The sequence below is a fragment of the Festucalex cinctus genome, chromosome 17 (assembly GCF_051991245.1).
Source record: "Festucalex cinctus isolate MCC-2025b chromosome 17, RoL_Fcin_1.0, whole genome shotgun sequence".
In the NCBI taxonomy this organism is placed as follows: Eukaryota; Metazoa; Chordata; class Actinopteri; order Syngnathiformes; family Syngnathidae; genus Festucalex; species Festucalex cinctus.
The window spans coordinates 23,306,792-23,332,354 of NC_135427.1; the positions used below are offsets into that span (position 1 = coordinate 23,306,792).

Consider the following 25,563-nt stretch of genomic DNA (forward strand, 5'->3'; position numbering starts at 1 on the left):
TGGAAATCTGGGGGACTGCATATAAAACAAACACTAACTCTGTTTTCTTTACTTCATAAAATAGATTTATTAGTAGTAAGTAAGAATCCATGGAGTTCACCCTCTGAAAACCTGCCAATTTTGTGTTTTCGGTGGTGAAACCCCGGCACTATTTTGCGATGAGGCGCAGTGATCTCTCGTGTGGGCGTAGTGCCATTAGGTCGGTAGTGGTGTGATTTAGGTCACATGAGCCAATCATGTAGCTGCTGCTTTCTCCTCACCATAGCAACCGCATAACAAAAATGGCGACCACAACGTCGGAGAGCGAAAGGAGAAAAAAAGTTAGAAAGAAAGTGGTGAAAAAACTTCGTTCCCGTTCAGGTTTCCCCATCGCTTCAGCTGGCCCAGTTCTTCCAGCCATCTGCATCATTTGTAAAAATAAATTTCAAAGTAGACTCGTCTGGGATTGGAAGGCACACGGAAGAGGGATCATCTCGCCAAAGCAGAAACATTGTCAGCAGGTATGTGCTACACACACGCGTGCCCATTTCTGTTATTAATGTGACCGATATTTAGTATAGGGCTGAAAATATTTTTTTGCTAGGTTAAGTTTTAAGGCTATAGTTTAGTAAAAACGCGAGCTGCTGAATGATTTATCGAGTGAATCCAACAGTTGTTACCAAACTCGAGTTACCTGTGCCCATCAGAGTCATAATATAGTCACAGCTACACACCCCCCTTTCCCCCCAAACTCTCTCTCATCAACCTCAACAAACACTTTACTTTACTTAAATCTGTGATGTGCATATACTGTAAAGAGGTGATGTGACAATAACACTTATAATGTAATTCTTTTTTGTCTAAAAGCGGGTTGGTTGCTGCAGGCCGCTGAGATGAAGAAAGACTGTTCCATTCTTCTGCATATTCAAGACAAAAGACTGTGTCACAATGGAGGTGCAGTTTTGTTTCAGAGATTACACAAGGTTCTTAAAGTCAACAGCAACCAGGGACGAACAAATGTGAGTTGTTACATTGCACTATTTCATTGTCACTTTGCTAAAATTACACATTTCAAAAGTAAAGCATTGGTCAGCAATATGTCACTTGTATTCTGTTTACATTTCGAGACAGCATTAATTAGAAAGCATGACTCTAAACATATTAAGTGAGTGTGTGTGTGTTTTAGACAACCCAATGCTGAGAGCTACAAATTCTTTTTGTGAACAAGTAATCCGTCAAAGGATTATAGTTGACAAAGATGTGATGAGAATGGACAAGCTAAGGGGTTTGTGAACAGTGTTAATAAACACGGGGATCTTGATGCTTCAGACTACAGGTAACATATAAATCTTCACATTGAAACACATTTATGAAATCTATGGGGAGAGATTTGTCTAAAATCTCACTGTTTCAGAGAAAAATAGTTTGCTGACAAGCTCAATTTAAGTTAAAAATAAATAAATAAATAAAATTGATTCTCTAAAAATGAAAACCAGTTGGTTGTTAATTATTACATGCAAATGTGTTTTTTTGTCTTCTGTATTTATAATTGTTCTTTGACCAAGAAAGTATATAGGCCTATAGGTATATTTGTATTTCTATCCAAATATACGATTATTCACTAGAATTTTCAGTAGGATATCCAAATACCAAAATATTCGATAGCTGCAGCACTAATAATACTAATTTTGAGTTGTGGCACGCCCACACGAGTTATTTTACCACACACCCATGTCAAAACTAGCTTACTGCACACACACACTGCACCCCAACTTCAAATTTTTGCTAACGTCATAATAATAATAATAATAATAATAATAATATATTACAAATTTTGTTGGATCCAAAAGCAACTTACATAATTATAGTTTCATATGATTGTGATTGTCTTATTTTCAAATGTTGAAATATTTTCTTGATTTGAACAAAATATAATTGTTTAGAATAATCTTGATTTCAATTATTACCAAAATAATTGTGATGATTATTTTTTTCCATAATAGAGCAGCCCTAGTGTGATGTGAATATGTGTATCTTGTGCTCATCTTCCCCTTCAATTTTCTATTTCAGGCAGGATATACTGAAACGAAGATTGAGGCGTGATTTCCCCCATCTGGTTTTTCACACCCCTTTCCAGCAACAACTCTGAAATGGTTTTTGTAGAGACATTACCAACAACTGACAAACTTTTAGACAGGGTACCTCACTCATCAGATACATCAACTACTGAGTCTACTGATGTAAGCCAAGAAAGTGACACTAACACATGGCTGGTACAACATCAGGTTGTAAAATGACAGGGCATACGAGGACACTTTACAGTGCAGGGCTGTAAAATCTATGTAAAATCTGCCATTTTGTTTGTTTCATTATCAAGATGTTAACTCTCCATTTTAACACTTTTCAAGCAAAAATTAAAATGTCTGTATTCCATTTTTCCACAACACAGACCTTTGTTAAATTGGTCTGCCAAAAAAATAAAAGAGAGCTGTTCCAATGAAGTTCCAAAGGTTTTATTGTGAATGCACATTTGATTTTTATTTTATTATTATTATTTTTTTTATTAATATTTTTTGGGTAGGGGACGGGGGTTATAAATGACATGCTGTGATGACACAATCTGATACTTTAATAAATATTCTATATGTTATAATAATCTGGGCTCTGAATGCATCTATTTCCATCTAGTCCATTTTGCCTTGTTCCAGGTTTGTGGTGCATGGTAGTATTTTTGGCCGATGTATGCTGCTTCTTGTGTACCTTTCATTACGTAATAGGTTGTGAATTGTTTTCATATATGAAACATAAACATAGCTAAATGTAACATCTGTGTGCTGGTTTCACTTCTAGTTGAAGCGTTTTTTGTTTTTTTGGCACAAATTTAATATATTTAATTATCTAAATTCACATGATTGCACCAAACCACCAATACTTGTTTCTGATGTTAGGTACATGTATTTATAACATCTGGGAATGATTTTCTGTTGCCAAATTTAATGTAAGACGTTTTACAACCAAAAACTGTAGCACAAGATTTTCGTTTTTTGTTATTTACCTATATATGCATTTCTGGCTTGTGACAAAATTGGGGCAGGAAAACATTGGGTGAACTTTTAACCCAAAGTTCAGAAGGGTATTATCTATCAAAAAATGCATTGAACAAGTAGTGCCCAGACAGTGGAGCGAAACTCATTTTCTAGGCACTTTTTTGGGGTTCACCCCACGGCCTAGAAGTTGGTGTGAATATTTGAATGTATTATTTACAATTGAGATAGGGTTGTTCTGATTTTGTTATGTGTGGTTATTGTATTGTCATGTCCGCTTTTAACTTAACAGTTTTTATCAGTTGCTAAAACACCAAACCCCGTTCGATGAAGCAAATTCTCAGTTTCCGAGACTAATTTCTGGAATGAAACACTTTTTTGACCAAACCTTACACACGGTTCAGGCTTAGACACAATTCTCAAAACTCATCCACTCTTTTTGGATAAAACTTAAACACATTTCACACTATTCCTAAATTATTTTGCCCTAAGACTAATGCATGTTTTTTTGTTAAAAGTACCCATTTTGACTCTATCACGTTTTTTGATTGAATTATTGAACATAAAAACAAACAGCAGAGAAACAAAAGTTAAAAAAGAAAAGAAGAAAAGAAAAAACAAACTCATCATAGTTTACATGTTCAAAAGGGAGTAGGAAGAAGTTAACTTATTTAGTCCTACCCCTCATACATTATACATTTAAACTTATTTCATTATTGATACAATACTAGGTTAATATTTTTAAAAATAAAATGATGCGTGCATTATCCAGCAACATATATACATGAAATTCCTAAACATATACCATAATACATTTATAAATCATATACTCATACTCATTATATACAATTTTCATGCTCTTATTTGACAAAAGTAATTTTTTTTAACTTTGCATTTAAACATTTTTTTTTTTTAACTCAACAAGTGAGTCACATCTTTTCAAGTCAATTCCCAGATTATTCCACAAATTAACACCTTTTACAGAAACACACCTTTGCTTAATATTTGTTCTTGTTTTGGGTTTTTTGTACACACTTGTACCCCTTATATCATAAGGACTGTGTCTATTTTCAAACAATGTCTGAGTAATATAGCAGAGTAGATTGTTATATACTTTGTACATTATTTGTGCTATTTTAAACTCAACCAAGTCATAAAATGTCATTGTATTTAATTTGATAAATAATGGATGTGTTGATTCTGTTTATTTTGAACGATTAATAATTCTTATGGCTCTTTTTTGCAAATTGAAAACAGAGTTAGTGTTTGTTTTATATGCAGTCCCCCAGATTTCCACACAATAGGTCAAATATGGTAATAATAATGAACTATATAATATATATAATGAGTTCATGTTCAGGACATCCTTAGTTTTATAGAGTATCCCGATGATTTTTGACATTTTCCTTTTAAAATTTTCTACATGTGGCTTCCAACATAATTTATCATCAATAACTACTCCAAGGAATTTATTTTCATACACCCTTTCTATTTCATTTGAATTCACCATAATTTTAACTTGGTTAGTAATTTGTCTAGTGCCAAAAACTATGTTTGTTCATGCATGTAAAATAAACCTCTGTTGACTACCTACCCTGGATGCTCTGTGTTAGATTATTTTATGTCGTGTCTAACAAATGCTCTCATGGTGAATATATTTTGACTTACTGTGTGTATGATCTGAATATATTGTTCGGATTTGAATACCGGATAATAGGTTTTGAAGTGAAAAGTCACGGCTTTTGTGAAAATTGTTTGAATTTTTGTGTTTGTGTTTAAGGTTTTGAGAAAATGGGTACAGGTTTCAAGAAATGTGTATTAGCAATTGAGAAAGACTGTAATAAGATGGTTAAAAAACTGAGAATTTGCTTCATCGAACGGGGTTTGGTGTTTTAGCAACTGATAAAAACTGTTAAGTTAAAAGCGGACATGACAATACAATAACCACACATAACAAAATCAGAACAACCCTATCTCAATTGTAAATAATACATTCAAATATTCACACCAACTTCTAGGCCGTGGGGTGAACCCCAAAAAAGTGCCTAGAAAATGAGTTTCGCTCCACTGTCTGGGCACTACTTGTTCAATGCATTTTTTGATAGATAATACCCTTCTGAACTTTGGGTTAAAAGTTCACCCAATGTTTTCCTGCCCCAATTTTGTCACAAGCCAGAAATGCATATATAGGTAAATAACAAAAAACGAAAATCTTGTGCTACAGTTTTTGGTTGTAAAACGTCTTACATTAAATTTGGCAACAGAAAATCATTCCCAGATGTTATAAATACATGTACCTAACATCAGAAACAAGTATTGGTGGTTTGGTGCAATCATGTGAATTTAGATAATTAAATATATTAAATTTGTGCCAAAAAAACAAAAAACGCTTCAACTAGAAGTGAAACCAGCACACAGATGTTACATTTAGCTATGTTTATGTTTCATATATGAAAACAATTCACAACCTATTACGTAATGAAAGGTACACAAGAAGCAGCATACATCGGCCAAAAATACTACCATGCACCACAAACCTGGAACAAGGCAAAATGGACTAGATGGAAATAGATGCATTCAGAGCCCAGATTATTATAACATATAGAATATTTATTAAAGTATCAGATTGTGTCATCACAGCATGTCATTTATAACCCCCGTCCCCTACCCAAAAAATATTAATAAAAAAAATAATAATAATAAAATAAAAATCAAATGTGCATTCACAATAAAACCTTTGGAACTTCATTGGAACAGCTCTCTTTTATTTTTTTGGCAGACCAATTTAACAAAGGTCTGTGTTGTGGAAAAATGGAATACAGACATTTTAATTTTTGCTTGAAAAGTGTTAAAATGGAGAGTTAACATCTTGATAATGAAACAAACAAAATGGCAGATTTTACATAGATTTTACAGCCCTGCACTGTAAAGTGTCCTCGTATGCCCTGTCATTTTACAACCTGATGTTGTACCAGCCATGTGTTAGTGTCACTTTCTTGGCTTACATCAGTAGACTCAGTAGTTGATGTATCTGATGAGTGAGGTACCCTGTCTAAAAGTTTGTCAGTTGTTGGTAATGTCTCTACAAAAACCATTTCAGAGTTGTTGCTGGAAAGGGGTGTGAAAAACCAGATGGGGGAAATCACGCCTCAATCTTCGTTTCAGTATATCCTGCCTGAAATAGAAAATTGAAGGGGAAGATGAGCACAAGATACACATATTCACATCACACTAGGGCTGCTCTATTATGGAAAAAAATAATCATCACAATTATTTTGGTAATAATTGAAATCAAGATTATTCTAAACAATTATATTTTGTTCAAATCAAGAAAATATTTCAACATTTGAAAATAAGACAATCACAATCATATGAAACTATAATTATGTAAGTTGCTTTTGGATCCAACGAAATTTGTAATATATTATTATTATTATTATTATTATTATTATGACGTTAGCAAAAATTTGAAGTTGGGGTGCAGTGTGTGTGTGCAGTAAGCTAGTTTTGACATGGGTGTGTGGTAAAATAACTCGTGTGGGCGTGCCACAACTCAAAATTAGTATTATTAGTGCTGCAGCTATCGAATATTTTGGTATTTGGATATCCTACTGAAAATTCTAGTGAATAATCGTATATTTGGATAGAAATACAAATATACCTATAGGCCTATATACTTTCTTGGTCAAAGAACAATTATAAATACAGAAGACAAAAAAACACATTTGCATGTAATAATTAACAACCAACTGGTTTTCATTTTTAGAGAATCTATTTTATTTATTTATTTATTTTTAACTTAAATTGAGCTTGTCAGCAAACTATTTTTCTCTGAAACAGTGAGATTTTAGACAAATCTCTCCCCATAGATTTCATAAATGTGTTTCAATGTGAAGATTTATATGTTACCTGTAGTCTGAAGCATCAAGATCCCCGTGTTTATTAACACTGTTCACAAACCCCTTAGCTTGTCCATTCTCATCACATCTTTGTCAACTATAATCCTTTGACGGATTACTTGTTCACAAAAAGAATTTGTAGCTCTCAGCATTGGGTTGTCTAAAACACACACACACTCACTTAATATGTTTAGAGTCATGCTTTCTAATTAATGCTGTCTCGAAATGTAAACAGAATACAAGTGACATATTGCTGACCAATGCTTTACTTTTGAAATGTGTAATTTTAGCAAAGTGACAATGAAATAGTGCAATGTAACAACTCACATTTGTTCGTCCCTGGTTGCTGTTGACTTTAAGAACCTTGTGTAATCTCTGAAACAAAACTGCACCTCCATTGTGACACAGTCTTTTGTCTTGAATATGCAGAAGAATGGAACAGTCTTTCTTCATCTCAGCGGCCTGCAGCAACCAACCCGCTTTTAGACAAAAAAGAATTACATTATAAGTGTTATTGTCACATCACCTCTTTACAGTATATGCACATCACAGATTTAAGTAAAGTAAAGTGTTTGTTGAGGTTGATGAGAGAGAGTTTGGGGGGAAAGGGGGGTGTGTAGCTGTGACTATATTATGACTCTGATGGGCACAGGTAACTCGAGTTTGGTAACAACTGTTGGATTCACTCGATAAATCATTCAGCAGCTCGCGTTTTTACTAAACTATAGCCTTAAAACTTAACCTAGCAAAAAATTATTTTCAGCCCTATACTAAATATCGGTCACATTAATAACAGAAATGGGCACGCGTGTGTGTAGCACATACCTGCTGACAATGTTTCTGCTTTGGCGAGATGATCCCTCTTCCGTGTGCCTTCCAATCCCAGACGAGTCTACTTTGAAATTTATTTTTACAAATGATGCAGATGGCTGGAAGAACTGGGCCAGCTGAAGCGATGGGGAAACCTGAACGGGAACGAAGTTTTTTCACCACTTTCTTTCTAACTTTTTTTCTCCTTTCGCTCTCCGACGTTGTGGTCGCCATTTTTGTTATGCGGTTGCTATGGTGAGGAGAAAGCAGCAGCTACATGATTGGCTCATGTGACCTAAATCACACCACTACCGACCTAATGGCACTACGCCCACACGAGAGATCACTGCGCCTCATCGCAAAATAGTGCCGGGGTTTCACCACCGAAAACACAAAATTGGCAGGTTTTCAGAGGGTGAACTCCACGGATTCTTACTTACTACTAATAAATCTATTTTATGAAGTAAAGAAAACAGAGTTAGTGTTTGTTTTATATGCAGTCCCCCAGATTTCCACACAATAGGTCAAATATGGTAATAATAATGAACTATATAATATATATAATGAGTTCATGTTCAGGACATCCTTAGTTTTATAGAGTATCCCGATGATTTTTGACATTTTCCTTTTAAAATTTTCTACATGTGGCTTCCAACATAATTTATCATCAATAACTACTCCAAGGAATTTATTTTCATACACCCTTTCTATTTCATTTGAATTCACCATAATTTTAACTTGGTTAGTAATTTGTCTAGTGCCAAAAACTATGTTTGTTCATGCATGTAAAATAAACCTCTGTTGACTACCTACCCTGGATGCTCTGTGTTAGATTATTTTATGTCGTGTCTAACAAATGCTCTCATGGTGAATATATTTTGACTTACTGTGTGTATGATCTGAATATATTGTTCGGATTTGAATACCGGATAATAGGTTTTGAAGTGAAAAGTCACGGCTTTTGTGAAAATTGTTTGAATTTTTGTGTTTGTGTTTAAGGTTTTGAGAAAATGGGTACAGGTTTCAAGAAATGTGTATTAGCAATTGAGAAAGACTGTAATAAGATGGTTAAATTATTATTTTTATTTTCGTGTTTACGAATACCCTTACCATTCCATGTTACTATTTTATAACTTTTGCATTGCTCGACCTGCTCCTCTCCCTCCTCTAATTCCTCTTCCTCTGGCTCTGCCTCTATCCATTGCGCTTGTTTGGACTCTCCAGCAAACTGTACACTCTGAACTTGAGTTTATAGGTGTGGTCACATCATTAGCAACAAGTGTATTCAATTTTTGAGTTGTTGTGTGAACGCCAGTTAAGTCCGTTGTGTTCAAATATTGTTGACTTGTGGTAAACATTTTGTATCGCATGAGAGCAATTTGTGAATTGTGTCTTCATGTAAAATGTTTTTATGGCATTGGAAAATGAGGGGTTACATTTATTCAATGTGTTTAGACAACTGGTCATTCGGTTCAGAGGACTGGCATTTGGGTTTTAGTATTTGAGAAAATATCCCAAGGAGAGCACGCTGGCAGACGTCTAACCAACCCCCTCGCTCATATCCACCAGCCCCCCAACAATTATGGTCATTGAAACACACACACTCAAACTGTGACAGAGTCCTAGTGTCTCCAACAAGCCTCAGAAAATTCTCACGAGTGTAGGGACATCTCCCCTTTCTGCTGCGCATACCTCGCTGCTACGCATATATGCTCTATGCAGAGCATGTATGTGATGGACTCAAAGCCACACACCGTTACGCCTATAGGTAAGCTTAATTAGTTTTCACTTGTCACCACTTTTCAAATCCTTGAGAAAATGTTAGCTAGGATGTTTCAACTATCGGTTGCTGCATAAAACTATCATAAATGGATATCTGTGTAGATGTTTTTTTAAAGAAGCAGTTTTGGAAATGTCTTCTTGAAAACCAACATTACAGTTACCGTTTAATCTTACACTGTTCAGCTCTCATGCAAACGCACACACGCATACACAGGCCCCTCAGACATACATTTGACCTCCCCGTGAATCTTTGACTGCCTCTGCTTCCCCCTACTCACAGGAATATTGAACAATCGCCTTTCTCAGACCAAAAATGGCCCCTCGCAATTAGCTGCGTATCCGTTCTTCTTCAGCCTAATTTAATTTTATGACCAGCAACCCCTGTCCTCGCAGGGGTAAGGAGACTATCGCTGATGATGGCTTTTCACCAATTTCTACATAAAATTATCATTATAAATAGAATCAGATCTAAGTAGATGCATATTTTTGTAATATATTTTAGGAAGCGTTGTCTTTTCAAACTAACAACATTATAGCCACCGTCTAACCTCACACTTCTTCAGCCGCCCGTCTGTCCTCACACTTCTTTGACCCCCATGCAGCCATTCATGCGCGTACGCACACACAAGCACAGACATACATTTGACCTCCCCATGAATCTTTGACTGCATATGCTTCCCCCTACTCACAGAAATATTGAACAAAAATGTCAGATAGTAACTATATCAGTAAGGGGAAATTATATAGTTTTATCCATTTATTTTCAGATTCAACCCCAGCAGTCACGAACGACTCTTACAACATTTTTACATATAATGTATAACTTCATGTTTTTTAATTTCATAATACCAACCAGCGTATCACAGTTTAACCTTACCTTATACTTCTTGTTTTACAACCTCTAAAATACAATCTTTGAGCCGTGTTTGCGCATACTTTTCCCCCTTCACCATAATAGAAATGGCTAGTACTTTTCCCCCCGGCGGTTTTACCCATACTAAACTACTCCCTCCGATCACGTCATTCAATCTCATTATTATTCATTGTTCACTCAATCTAGGGGGCGTGCACCGGATCCGGAAGTTAACCAAACAATTAGCATTTGAACCCGGGTCAGCCATGATATCTGCAAAAACAGGTAGGAACACCACCTACACATCATCCATCTTCATTAAGGGGTCATTAATCTTCATTAAATGACATCAGGAAGTCATTAAGGGTCATTCATCTTCATTATATAACACCTGGAAGTCATTAAAGGTCATTCATCTTCATTAAACGACATCCGGAAGTCATTAAAGGTCATTCATCTTCATTATACGACATCCGGAAGTCATTAAAGGTCATTCATCCTCATTAAACGACATCCGGAAGTCATTAAAGGTCATTACCCCTCATTAAATGACATCCGGAAGTCATTAAAGGTCATTAACCCTCATTAAATGACATCTGGAAGTCATTAAAGGGTCATTAATCTTCATTAAATGACATCAGGAAGTCATTAAGGGTCATTAATCTTCATTAAAGGGTCATTAACCCTCATTAAATGACATCAGGAAGTCATTAAAGGTCATTAACCCTCATTATATGACATCTGGAAGTCATTAAAGGGTCATTAATCTTCATTAGGGAGGGGTCATGACCCATACATGACCCCCCTAATCTAATTAAGAATGTCATCCATCAAATTTTGACAGAAGCGGCCTTGTAATATTCTCTCTGTCATAGACCATTATACACGCTTTGCACAGGCATATGCAACTGCTAACAAATCAGTAAAGACTGTGGCCGAAAAACTGTTCAATGACTTTTGCCTTAGATTTGGTTTCCCAGAAAGACTTCACCACGATCTTGGGAGAGAGTTTGAGAACAGGCTGTTACACCATCTGAAGGAATTGTCTGGTATAAAAGGGTCTCACACAACTCCATATCACCCTCAAGGGAATGGACAAACCGAAAGATTTAACAGGACTCTTCTCTCCATGTTCCGAACGCTCACTGATGAACAAAAATTGGACTGGAAAAAAAACCTGCTCAAAGTAATACACGCCTACAATTGCACTGCTAATGAAGCCACGGGCTATTCTCCATTCTTTTTACTTTTTGGTAGAGTGCCAAGGCTTCCCGTCGATCTCCTGTTTCGCATTGAGAAGGAAGACAGCCCAGGCTCCTACCAGGACTATGTGTACAAATGGAGACACAGGATGATTGAGGCTTATAACATCGCCTCCAGGAATGCGGCTAAGTCAGCTGATAGAGGTAAAATACAGTACAATAAGAGAATCCATGGTCCACCTCTTCAGGTCGGCAGCCGTGTACTTGTAAGAAATGTTGAAAAAGGAAGCCCTGGCAAAATCCGCTCATATTGGTAAGATACTATCTATGTCATAAAACGTCAAAATGGTGTGGACAGCCCGGTATTTGAGTTGGAGCCAGAAAATGGAAGAGGCAGGACAAAGATTTTACACAGGAATTTGCTGTTGCCCTGTGACTTTCTTCCACTCACACCAGATGAACACAAGACTGTAACTGAGACAAAAACCAGGAAAAGATCCATTGAAAACAAGAAAACTAATGTACGACAGATGCAGCAGGTGAGAAGTGAGGAGGATCTAGATGAGGATTTATCTGATGTTGTTCTAACATATATATACTTGAACTCCTCCACTTGGGGCAGGATCTCGTCCCCGACGAGAGTGAGAGTGAGGGTAGGATGGAGCGGGAGATCGACAGGCGGATCGGTGCAGCGTCTGCAGTGATGCGGACTCTGTATCGGTCCGTCGTGGTAAAGAAAGAGCTGAGCCAAAAGGCAAAGCTCTCGATTTACCGGTCGATCTACGTTCCGACCCTCACCTATGGTCACGAGCTGTGGGTCGTGACCGAAAGAACGAGATCCCGGATACAAGCGGCCGAAATGAGTTTCCTCCGCAGGGTGTCCGGGCTCTCCCTTAGAGATAGGGTGAGAAGCTCGGTCATCCGGGAGGGACTCAGAGTCGAGCCGCTGCTCCTCCGCGTTGAGAGGAGCCAGCTGAGGTGGCTCGGGCATCTGGTTCGGATGCCTCCTGGACGCCTCCCTGGGGAGGTGTTTCGGGCATGTCCCACTGGCGGGAGGCCCCGGGGACGACCAAGGACACGCTGGAGAGACTATGTCTCTGGGCTGGCCTGGGAACGCCTTGGGATCCCGCCGGAGGAGCTGGTTGAAGTGGCTGGGGAGAGGGAAGTCTGGGTTTCCCTCCTGAAGCTGCTGCCCCCGCAACCCGAAGATGGATGGATGGATGGATGGATGTTCTAACATGGTCTGCCCCTGAGCCACACGGCTTCCCCTCATTGGACCCCACTGCTGCAGAGTTTGTCCCACAGATTGATAAAAATGCACCAGTGCAGAATGAGCCTCTGGAACCAGACGATGATGAACAGGTGGATGTTGTCCCTATTCCAACTGTTGAGTACAATGTAGATGCAGGGGGGTTGGTCAATTTGTCAGATTCAGAAGGTGCCATAGAAACAGAGCAGCAGAGTTCGTATTCAAAGAGAGAGAGAAGGAGGCCACAAATTTTGACTTACGATACAGTGGGTCAGCCAACTTTCACAGAGAGGACAGTAGCTACTAAGTGTGTAAATGTAAACGGTTACTGGCGACCCTGGTGAAAAAGGTTTGGATTGTTTGTGTTCTTTGCACCTCACACTTTCAAATGGTACCTCTAGTGTTTTTTGTGTATTGAATGTTGTTGACACATGTGGCAAACTGTGTGAGAACTATGTAAATATTTGAATATGAGCAGGGGAAGAAGGGGAAAAAAAAGAAAAAAAAAAAGGTTGTGACCTGTTTTGTCGGGACGACATTTTTTTTTGTAGGGGAGAGTGTGGGAGATTAGTGTGGGATTCAAATTGTTGCTTCTTCCTATATGCAGTGAAGGTATCACTGATTTACGTTTTTCTGATGCGGGTCTTTGAATGCAACACATGCAGCGTCGGACAGTTGAGGCACACGGTGTGGAACAGACAGTGTTCGTTTTGTTTTTTTTTGAATTTGTGAAAATAAAGCAAAATGTTAAAAGGACGCCACGGTTGCCCTTTTTGTGTCGCGGAGCTGCAACAGAGGTCTTATTTTTTTCAGTTGCATGTTTTTTTTTCTTTTCAGATTCAGATCTTATTTTTTTGAGTTTCAACTCATTTTTTAAGTTTCAAAACTTTTTTTTTCACTTTCAAATCGTTTTTCACTTTCAGATCTTTTTTTTTTTTTTCAGTTTCAAGTCTCTTTTTTTTTTTTTCAGTTTCAGACTTTTGACCCGAATGTTACGTGGGGGCGTGGTGTCAACTGAGCGGGGTGTGGAATCATGAGTAACAGCTGCACAAAAGCGCTTTGGAAACACCCCCGAGTGACAGTGCCTTCAGGGAACGTAGGAATTAAAATAACTCTTAACTCAATATATATATACACCATATTCGTGTGTTTGGCAGCATGTGAATTGATATCAGTGACAAAATTCCACTTCAAAGTCTGTTTTAGTACTGAGCACCAATTGCGGTCTAGCAGCAATAGGCTGTGCCAGGTTTGCCGTACAACAGCGTCGTTTAAGCGTCTAATATGTCCGATGTCGATGTCGGCATTGTGAACGCATCGTATTCTCCCGCTGGCGTCCGGCCGGTTACCGTCAGGACAACCGAATGCACGGATGAGACATGCTAAATAAGTGTTGCAAAATCATGATAAACAGTAAGGGGCTGTTTTTGTGACATATTTTTTGGCGTGACGCATTTTAAATGGGGACTTTGTCAAAGCTGAGCTAACGTTAGCATGAAGTATCGGCCACAAGCAAGCACTGCGTTGTAAACAACTGAGGAAAAGCGAGCCACCTTTTCTTTTTACGCGGTCAACTCCGCCGCACTTAATTTTTTTTCTGTTCGCCCCACCTCAAACATCTCCTCTCGATGCGGAGGAGCAGCGGCTCAACTCTGCGTCCCTCTCTGATAGCCGAGCTCTTGAGGGAGAGCCCGGACACCCTGCGGACCAGACCATGTGACCTATTGACACCCCAAAACAATGCTGCATCATAGTGGCATGTCTGATATATGATGCACACCTTTCTATAAATATTAGCATTTTTGCTTAATAGCTTCTAGGTCATGTGACCTATTGGTCCCAAATTAGTACTGGCTCATAGTGAAATGTCTGCTCAATGACACACACCTCTTTTTTTCTCTCCATTTCAACCTTTCCTCCATTTTAAATTAACTTAATATTGTACATATCAATGTTATTGCTCAATATCACCCTAGAAGAGTGCATTCCCAGTGAAATGTGAATTGGTACTGTGTTATAGTGAAACATATTTTAAACTGTTAATAATAATAATAATAAAAACAAACCTTTTAAACTGCGTTTGAATTGACTTTTATTTTTGAAAACCGATCCTTTATTTTGAAAAGCGGACGTCGTTCTCCGTGAAAGCGTCTCTTCGAGCACACTAACGTAAATCCTACAAAAGGGCGAACAGAAAAAAAAAATGAAGTGCGGCGGAGTTGATCGCGTAAAAAGAAAAAGTGGCTCGCTTTACCTCAGTTGTTTACAACGCAGTGCTTGCTTGTGGCCGATACTTCATGCTAACGTTAGCTCAGCTTTGACAAAGTCCCCCATTTATAATGCGTCACGCCAAAAAATATGTTGTTGTAGCGAGTAGTGACGGAAGTCGGAGGCGGAGTGTTGAAGTCCAGAGCCAAAGACTGGCGTTTTATTGACATCATCAACAGCAACAACAACTCACTCTGCGCGAGGCTCACAGACCTACCAACATTGGTTCTTTTATCCTTTCATCCTTTTATCCTTTCATCCCATCCAACTCCTCCTTCGTCCCAACGTCCCGTGGGTGAATTATGTTCTCATCACCACACAAGCCCCCCCAGAATTCACCCATAATCAAACTCCGGATGACGGGGCGGCAAAACTGCCCGACCCCTGCGGGTAACGTACCCAGGAACATCAGAATAGTCCCGCGCACCAACTGGCGGGGATTCAGGAATCACTGGAAGGGACCCCGCACGGTCTCCCAGGTGCAGCCTAAGGGGGCGGCCGCGGCGGGGGGCGCGGGGCAAGCCCAAGGGTCCGGCCAGGTCCACATGAGCCGGCTTAAGCCTGTCAACAGAAACAGTTTCGGAACGGCCCCCAACATCCACGACCATAGTCTTGGTACCATGCTGCAGGACCCTAAATGGTCCGTCGTAGGGGGGACTCAAGGGACCACGGTGTGCATCGTGTCGGATGAAGACAAACTCGGCCGACTGCAAGTTGGGGGGCACCCGGGCCACAGGGGTGCCATGCTGCGACGTGGGCACGGGCCGGAACGCACCACCAGCATCCACCGGCGGCCCAGGCCTGGGTGCAGGCCAAGGCGTCGAGGCGTCCGGAATGAAATCTCCTGGCACTCGTAGCACCTGTCCATAGACCAACTCGGCCGACGAACACTGCAGGTCCTCCTTAGGTGCAGTACGAAGGCCCAGCATGATCCAGGGCAGCTTGTCGACCCAATTACCGTCAGAAAGACCAGCGCGCAAAGCGGCTTTCATCGAACGATGGAACCGTTCGCACAGCCCGTTAGCCTGAGGGTGATAAGCGGAGGTGCGGTGTAGCTTGAATCCGAGGCCCTCAGCAATAGAGTTCCAAACCTCTGACGTGAACTGCGCACCCCTGTCAGACGAGAGGTCCGCCGGCGGGCCAAACCGAGCGACCCAGGTCCCGATAAACGCCCGGGCCACGTCACTGGTCGATATGGAGGTGAGGGGAACGGCCTCTGGCCAGCGGGTTGTCCTGTCCACCATCGTCAGGAGGTAGGTGAAGCCCTGGGAAGGAGGAAGCGGACCTACGATGTCGACGTTGACATGGTCAAACTTCCTCGCAGGGACAACAAAAGTCTCCAAAGGCGCCTTGGTGTGACGGTGGACCTTGGCTCGCTGGCAAGCCACGCATGAATCGACCCAGGCCCGTACATCCTTCTTCAACCCAGACCAGACGAACTTCTGAGCCACCAACCTCGACGATGCCTTCCTGCCGGGGTGTGAGAGACCATGCACCATGTCGAAGGCGGCCCTCTGCCAACCAGAGGGCACCAGCGGTCTAGGCCAGCCCAAGGAGACGTCACACCACAGCTCGACCCCGGAGTCGTCGACCGCCACCCTTTCAACTTGCAACCCGGTGTCGGAGCTCCGAAGCAACTGGGTGCCACGATCGGAAGCCTGGTCGGCCGCCATCCGGGAAAAGTCGAGGCCCAGCTGTACTGTGTTGACGGCTGCCCTGGACAGACAATCCGCGACCACGTTGTCCTTGCCAGCGATATGTCGGATGTCCGTGGTGTATTCAGATATGAACGACAACTGGCGCTGTTGCCGCGCGGACCACGGCTCGGACAACTTCGACATGGAGAAGGTGAGCGGCTTGTGATCAACGAAGACTGTGAACTCACGGCCCTCCAGGATGAAGCGGAAGTGGCGGATCGCCAGCCAGACAGCAAGGAGCTCCCTGTCGAACGTGCTGTACTTGCGCTCCCGAGGGACCAACCGGCGGCTGAAAAAGGCGAGTGGCTGCCACGCACCTTCGACGCGCTGCTCCAAAACAGCCCCAACGGCAAAATCAGATGCGTCAGTGGTGAGGGCGATCGGAGCATCCGGGCGCGGGTGGGCCAACAAGGCCGCTTGGGACAGCGCGGCCTTCGTCTCTTCAAAAGCCTTGACTCTCACATCGGTCCAGTCAACCGCACGGTTAGGAGCCACACCCTTAAGTGCGTCATAAAGCGGGTGCATCACATGGGCAGCGTGGCGGATGAACCTGTGGTAAAAAGTCACCATCCCGAGGAACTCCCGAAGACCCTGGGCCGTCTGGGGTCGAGGAAAAGCGGCAACAGCTTCCACTTTTGCCGGGAGCAGGGTGGCGCCGTCCTCATTAATGAGGTGGCCGAGGAATTGGATGGAGGGCACACCAAAGACACACTTAGCTCGGTTAATAATCAGTCCAGCCTGGCTGAGCTTGGAGAAAAGCTGCCGGAGGTGTGAAAGGTGTTCTCCGATGGAGGAGCTGGCCACCAGGATGTCATCCAAGTAGACGAAGAGGAACGGCATGTCCCGGAGAACAGAGTCCATGAGACGCTGAAAAGACTGGGCCGCGTTTTTAAGGCCGAATGGCATCCTGAGAAACTCGAACAGTCCGAAAGGTGTTATCACAGCAGTCTTAGGCACATCGGCGGGGTGCACCGGAACTTGGTGATAGCCCCGTACCAAGTCCACCTTGGAAAACACCTTCGCACCTGCCAGGTGGGCAGAGAAGTCCTGTTTGTGCGGGACGGGATAGCGATCGTGCGTCGTGGCATCATTGAGGCGGCGATAGTCTCCACACGGTCGCCAGCCGCCGTCCGACTTCGGAACCATGTGGAGAGGCGAGGCCCACGGGCTGTCCGAACGACGAATTATGCCAAGGCGTTCCATGTTGGGGAATTCAGACTTAGCTGTGTCCAACCTATCAGGGTTGAGGCGTCGGGCCTTAGCGTGAACCGGCGGGCCCACGGTCTCGATGTGGTGCTCGACCCCATGCTTGGTAGAAGTGGCTGCAAATGTAGGCGTGGTCAGGCTGGGGAATTCTCCAAGAAGCCGCGTGAACACGTCGTCATCTGAGAGCGGGCTGGCAAGGCCCTCAAACGTCTCCACATCACACCCACAAGCCACAGTGGAAAACGTCACAGCGTCCAACAGGCGGCCATTTTTAACATCCACCAGTAGACTGTGGGCACACAAAAAGTCCGTGCCAAGAAGGGGAACAAAAATGTCCGCAGTGACAAAGTCCCAAGTGAACCGGCGCTCCCCAAAACATATATCCACCGTTTTAGTGCCGTAGGTCCGGATAGGTGCATCGTTGGCCGCTGACAGGTGCGGGCCGTGAGTGCCCCCGGCAGCATCTTCAGCCGAGGCAGGCAACACGCTTCTGCGGGCACCGGAGTCACAAAGGAATTTGAGTCTGGAGAGGGTGTCCATGATAAACAGCAGCCGGCACTCTGCGCCCCCACTCACAGCTGCAACTGAGTGGAGGCGTCGCCGTTTCCCGATGCAACAAAGGAGCAAGGGGTGCGGCACCTCTTCGCCTTGGTTCCAAAACGTGCGTGAAAATAGCATAAGCCAGGGGCTGATCGGCCATCCACGGCATCGCGTACCTTATGAGGTGCCGTTGCGGCCGCCGGGACTGGGAAGGTGCGTGCAGAAGCCAAGACCTCGTGGTTGTAACGCTGGGTGGCCAGGAAAAAACGGTCAGCTTCCTCCGCCAGAGCACGTGGCTCGGAGATGGTAGTGTTCGCTAGCGCTGTCTGGACATGAGGAGGCATGTGGCGCAGAAACAGTTCAATAAACAAAAAATTCGGCTCCTCCGCGCCAAGCAGGTTCAGCATTTTTTACATTAGCTCGGATGGCTTACTGTCCCCCAGGCCCTGGATGGCGAAAAGGCGGCGAGCCCTTTCCGGTCGTGACAGCTCGAAGGTCTTAAGGAGGTACGCTTTGAGCCCCGCGTACATATCCCGTGCCGGGGGAGAGGTGATAAAACTCACAGCTCTGGCCGCCGTGGAGCTCCCGAGCGCGGCCACGACGTGGTAGTAGCGCGTGGAATCGTCCGTAATTCCCCGGATGGCAAACTGAGCTTCAGCCTGTACAAACCACGTCGCCGCGGCCGACTCCCAAAACTCCGGTAACTTGAGACCAGCGGAGTTCGCCATGTCGCTCAATTCGATCAAATTCTCAGCCTCGGAAACGTCAACGAGGCGGATGTCGGGGTCACCAATGTAGCGAGTAGTGACGGGAGTCGGAGGCGGAGTGTTGAAGTCCAGAGCCAAAGACTGGCGTTTTATTGACATCATCAACAGCAACAACAACTCACTCTGCGCGAGGCTCACAGACCTACCAACATTGGTTCTTTTATCCTTTCATCCTTTTATCCTTTCATCCCATCCAACTCCTCCTTCGTCCCAACGTCCCGTGGGTGAATTATGTTCTCATCACCACATTGTCACAAAAACAGCCCCTTACTGTTTATCATAATTTTGTAACACTTATTTAGCATGTCTCACCCGTGCATTTGGTTGTCCTGACGGTAACCGGCCGGACGCCAGCCGGAGAATACGATGCGTTCACAATACCGACATCGACATCGGACATATTAGACGCTTAAACGTCGCTGTTGTACGGCAAACCTGGCACAGCCTATTGCTGCTAGACCATAATTGGTGCTCAGTACTGTCTAAAACAGACTTTGAAGTGGAATTTTGTCACTGATATCAATTCATATGCTGCCAAACACACGAATATGGTGTATATACGTTGAGTTAAGAGTTCTTTTAATTCCTACGGTCCCTGAAGGCACTGTCACTCGGGGGTGTTTCCAAAGCAGCGCTTTTGTGCAGCTGTCACTCATGATTCCACGCCCCCACGTAACATTCGGGTCAAAAGTCTGAAACTGAAAAAAAAAAAGAGACTTGAAACTGAAAAAAAAAAGATCTGAACGTGAAAAACGATTTGAAAGTGAAAAAAAAGTTTTGAAACTGAAAAAAATGTGTTGAAACCCAAAAAAATAAGGTCTGAATCTGAAAAGAAAAAAACATGATATATAGGTAAAATGCGGCAAATGTCAAAAACTGATTTATGGCCCCCATAAAACCATGATTTATGGCACCCCCCTCATAAAACCATTCATAACCTAACCCTTTGAAGTAAGCCCCGCCCCCTTCCGCCTTCTTAGCCAATCAGAAGCCGTTATTTTGAATTAAGCCCACCCACTTTCCGCCTTCTTAACCAATCAGAGGCCGGAAGCCAGCTCCTGTCAAAATTGATTGATGACATTCTGCACCCCCCTACCCACCCCCCTCACAGCCCTAGCCAATCAGAGGTCGGAAGCCACCCCCTCATCGTCTTAACCAATCAGAAGTCGTAAGCCAGCTCCTGTCAAAATTGATTGATGACATTCTGCAACCCACAACAAGCACATGTTATCCGGTTCCCCCCACCCTTCTGCACCCCTTCAACAAACATATGTTTCCGGTCACCCCCAAACACCCCCATCAATTGTATACGTGCTTCCGTTGACCCCCCACCAACAGCTTTGATGTCTGAGAGGAAGCTCTCCCAACAGTTCTACCGGCTGATAACAATAATTCGACATCCTCTTGTTAATAAACTTTTTTTTTCATCTTGCAGGAAGGATCCTACCACAACTACCTTTGAAGTAGCGGGGGGAAGCGCGCCCCTGTATTCGAATACTGATAAAGCTCCCCACTTTGAAGTAGAAAGGGTATCAAACGTGGGAAACGGCGACTCCCCTCAATACCACGGCCAAACTTCACACCCGCGAACCCCCACCACCGTCTCTTAATAGAGTTAAAGTGTTGTGAATATTAAAAAATGTTATCCATTTGTTTTATGTTTTTTAAATAAATAAAAGAAACTTACCGGTGGTTCAGAATATGAAGTCGCGTCTCATTCAAGGGGTTTTTCCTTTTTAAAAAAAATAAAATAAAAAAATAAAAGGGGCGTCTGTCTCTAACCGATGGAGTTGGAAATACAGGTGAAAAAATAGATTATTCGTGCGTAAAGGGCGGTTATTTACCCCATTTCAGAACCGCGTACTTCTTTTTCTTAGACTAAAAACTTGTGACTATGAGCTAAAGGGATGATGGCGTGAGGGAGTCACACCTCTCACGCTGCGGTAAACGGCGCCATCTAAAGGCCAAAGGATGTTACTGCATATGGTCATGGGTTTTCTTTTTAAAAATAAATAAAAATAAATGAGGCGACGATTGTACTTTTTCTTTTTTTTTAGATTAAATACCACGTGGTATTAGGGTGGGATGGATTTAAAGGCAGGGGGTGTGTTTTTAGACTGACTAACGGGAGAGATTCAATTTTCTTTTTCATTTGAGCCGTGACAGCTGAAACAAAATGTCAGAGCCCAACCACCGTGTAATCGGTGAGACTAGCGTTCTAATGCAGGTGTTGAACCCTCAGAGGACGCCTCGTAAACAGAGAATGTTTTTACGCCGTGTTCAAAAACCTGCTGATGGGGTTTTGGAGAAGAAGTGGCCGCTGAATGGAGCATTTTGGGGGTACCGTTTTTTGTATGAGATGGGGGAGCTGTGCGTTTTTATGGAATACGATGGTATCAAGACAACGCCGGCGACTGGCTTTGGCACTCTGAACTCAAACGACTGGGGCGTGATCAACGAACTTATCCCCAGGAACTTTAAAGAGTACACAACAATACCTTCGGATCAGCTCGGACAGCCTGGTGAGATTCTGTGTTTTACATGGGTTAGTAGAACAGCACCAAACGGGCGATGGTACTTTCGAGTAAAGATCGAGCATGTCAAAGGAGAGGGAGATTGTCCAACAAAAACCACGAGGGGATGTAGGGAGCAGATGCATATGTATTTTACGTTGGAATCATTCAACACGGAATGTGGTGTTTTTTATCAAATTGTGAGCGTGCCATGGTCTGAATGGCGGAACCACATGCTGAGCGAGTCTGAGAGAATTTCTACCTTGTATTCTAATAGCAGATTGTGGTTGAATCTCATCGGGGTGAGAAAAACCTTGAAATTTGATTAACCACCGTCTGGCGACACCCCCCTCCCTCTATCCCCCATACCCCCACCTCACATCCAACCTACCTTTTCCCGCCCCCATAAGCATAAAAATAGTACGTACCCCCCAACGCCGTATTAGCCGTCTACATTCGTCTGACTCGCAGCAAGAAATGCCTCCGACCATGCGCCCCACCGCTGAACGAAAAGGAAGCACACCGGCATCGCAGCCAACTTCGCCGCTGCTATTCCCTCCACACAGCGAAGGTACGCGTTCTTGCTTCGATCCTCCTCCAATCCTAATTACCTCTAGCCCCGTTTGCTCTGACATTGAAGAAAACGAGGCGGATGTTACCTTTCTCGAAGGACCCGTCCAGCGAGGAGGATGCACGATGGACGTCCCTCCGGGTCTCCATACAACCGGGCTTTACCACGTCGTGCGCACCGCAGGACCAAACCATGTTAGTATGGCGGTAGTCCACAAGGACGAGCCGAATGGCGGGGATGACCGTCCGTCGACGTCGGCAGATTGTTACGGAGGTCTGACATCGTTACAACCGATGCAGGAGGAGGAGGAGGAGCACGTCGCCTACTGCAACGCTGGGGTGAACGATGATGTCAGCGGGGCGCCTGAAAAAGAGAATCTTCTTCTGCCGTTCACACAGACACTTTTCCCCCATAAATGACACGGGGTGTGATGAGAACAGTTCGCCGATAGCGCGTGGAATTCCAGCGTGGGCTCTATCCAGCGAATCTTCACCATCTTTCGAGACGCCGGAGCGACCCGTGTGGAATTTCTCAACCGGATCAACCTCTCCTCGTTCACCGGCGGTAACGGCGTGGGGATTCTCAAACGGTACGGCTACCCCCGATACTGCGGAAGTATCTATGTATGGAACTTCCAACGGCACGTCATCACCTAACGTTATGCTCCTAGGATTACCGGCGAGCGCCATCCCCCCGCCCCCTCCGCCACCGCGCAACGAGTGAGCCACCTGCCTGGATTGGACACTTTCTCCTTTCTTGTGGGTGAATAACGCACGCTATCAATGTATTAAACAGGCTGTTAGCTATATGCTGAGGATCTCTATCCTCAAATAACGTGTGAGGGATGTTTTTATTCATACACATGTCGAAATAATCACACCTGTTTTTACTCACCCAGACGCCCGTATTATTTTGGGGAGAACTTCGATGCTATTGTCGAAGAATTATGTAACGGGCATTTCAGGTCGACAATCCGCAGGGTTGTAACGATTACCAACCATCCATCCTCAGACGCAGACGTGAGACGCATCGTCGAATCTGTGCTGCACATGAACGGCTGATTTTAGACAGAATAACTACCGTCCTTGCCAGTACGTGGGACGGCTACCTGCCATCTGCAATCCCTGACATAATCCGTGGGTTGTACGATCGCGATGGGTAATTTTCTAAGAAAAATGCAAATCAATTATTACTATGGAATGGATAATTGGATAGAAATTGTGGAGAAAACCATACAGAAACGTGACGATGATGATGATGCTGATGATGATGACGATGATGATTGCAAACGTGTCAAACGTCTGATTTTATTAATTGATAAAGTCAGGACATTGGCACCCACCTTGTTTGGTCACCCCTGGGGGGAGTATGTAAAACGCGTTGTTGAAATAAGTCACTACAATATTACAGATACTATAGAATGTGCTACATGTGAATGGAGAGGTGATCCTGTCAAAGCCAGTCAATTGATTACCCTTACTGCTCTATTCATAGACTGTGTACGATACTGTGAAGATAATAACATTCCTCGTAATATGGTGATTGAAATGAAACAATTTAAAAGCTTTATCGAACGCAAAGTTCACCCCCGTATCTTGTTTAGAGTGCTTTACCATGTTAATCCATAAGTTTTTTCTCCACTCGTGAGGTTGAAGATGTATTTGCTTTTCTTAGTTTTTTAGTACTATGTTTTTTATTTTTGATTTATGTATACTTGTGTTTTTTATTACCCATTGATTAAAAAAAAAATAAAAAATCATGTATACTCACTTTTTGAAAATGTATGTTTTGTGTTTTTACTTTTTCTTAGTTTTTAGAATTATGTATACTTGTGTTTTTTATTACCCGTTGATTAAAAAAAAAAAAAAAAAAAGAAGTCTGAGCGTAGGCCTTGTTTATAACACACACACACACACACGGTAAATATTGCATTGAAATATAACGATGCAAATTAATTTAAACCATATTTATTTCACTACCTAATAAAAATATTTAAAAGAGTTAATTTTAAATCAAATGTGTATAAAAATTATAGACACAAACTTTATTAACCATTAAGAGTTGAGGATGAAGGAGGGCAGGCGTTTGAAAGAGCTATACTTTGATCCCAAACAACCATCCAGTTACGGGGGTGTAGATCGCCTCCATAGAGGCCTTCAAGAGGCTTTGAATAAAAAAATAAAACGTGATAAAGTTAAAGAATATTTATCTCAACAAGATACGTATTCGTTACATAAACCCGCCCGTATTAATTTCCCTAGAAATAGAGTATTTATTACGGGGCCTCTGAGACAATTCCAGGCCGACCTGTGTGACATGCAGGCCTTGGCCTCCTGCAACGACAATAATAAATATCTATTGACCGTTATTGATATTTTTTCAAAACAAGCGTATGCGCGTGTATTGAAAGATAAATCAGCGATGAGGGTGACGGAGGCCTTCGAATCAGTCTTCGCCGAGAGCGGCGTTCCTAAAAAATTACAAACGGATAAAGGAAAAGAATTTTTTAATAACCGTTTCGCCAGATTGATGAAAAAGCTTCGAATCACACACTTTGCAACGCATAGCGACACAAAAGCCCAGGTGGTGGAAAGGTTCAATCGGACTTTGAAAACCAGAATGTGGCGTTATTTTACGGCGAAAAATACCCGCAGATATATAGATATATAGATATATTGCAAGAACTCCTGACGGGCTACAATGAAAGCTTTCATTCCAGTATTAAAATGAAGCCGAATGAAGTTAACGCCGAAACGACTCGAAAAGCATTTTTCAATTTATACGGAAACATTCGGGTAGGCGGAAAGATTAAAATGAATTTTAAAAAAGGAGATATTGCACGGATATCAAAATTAAGAGGGGTTTTCGATAAGAAATATGAACAGAGCTTCACCGATGAATATTTCACAATTACCAAATGTATTCCTCGAGCGCCCCCTGTCTACAAACTAGCAGATTACGACGGCGAGGAAATAGAAGGGTCATTTTATGAGGAAGAATTGCAAAAGGTCAATATTTCAAAAGATTATGCTTTTCATATAGAAAAAATTATTAAAAGGCGTAAGGTTAACGGACGGATTCAATATCTAATTCGTTGGAAGGGCTGGCCGGAAAAATTTAACAGCTGGGTACACGCATCACAGGTTGTGAATATTTAAAATCAACGGAAATATACATCCTAAA

General features: G+C 42.6%; 1 protein-coding gene and 2 long non-coding RNA genes across 3 annotated transcripts; 1 reads left to right on the top strand and 2 right to left on the bottom strand.

The window, feature by feature from the left end:
• Nucleotides 1–187: 187 nt before the first annotated feature.
• On the top strand, nt 188–2,480 carry LOC144004479 (uncharacterized). Its single transcript, XR_013279388.1, has 3 exons — nt 188–500; nt 847–998; nt 2,050–2,480. It is a non-coding gene; the product is annotated as an uncharacterized LOC144004479 (long non-coding RNA).
• Nucleotides 2,481–5,767: 3,287 nt separating this feature from the next.
• LOC144004480 (uncharacterized) lies at nt 5,768–8,153 on the bottom strand. The gene is made up of 3 exons (XR_013279389.1): nt 7,748–8,153; nt 7,250–7,401; nt 5,768–6,198 (listed from the first exon to the last, which is right to left on the bottom strand). It is a non-coding gene; the product is annotated as an uncharacterized LOC144004480 (long non-coding RNA).
• Nucleotides 8,154–12,838: 4,685 nt separating this feature from the next.
• LOC144005384 (uncharacterized) lies at nt 12,839–19,059 on the bottom strand. Its single transcript, XM_077503511.1, has 6 exons — nt 18,963–19,059; nt 18,018–18,105; nt 15,706–16,802; nt 15,486–15,537; nt 14,429–14,518; nt 12,839–12,953 (listed from the first exon to the last, which is right to left on the bottom strand). The coding sequence occupies exons 1-6, from the start codon at nt 19,057–19,059 to the stop codon at nt 12,839–12,841; spliced, it is 1,539 nt and encodes a 512-aa protein (XP_077359637.1).
• Nucleotides 19,060–25,563: the final 6,504 nt, after the last annotated feature.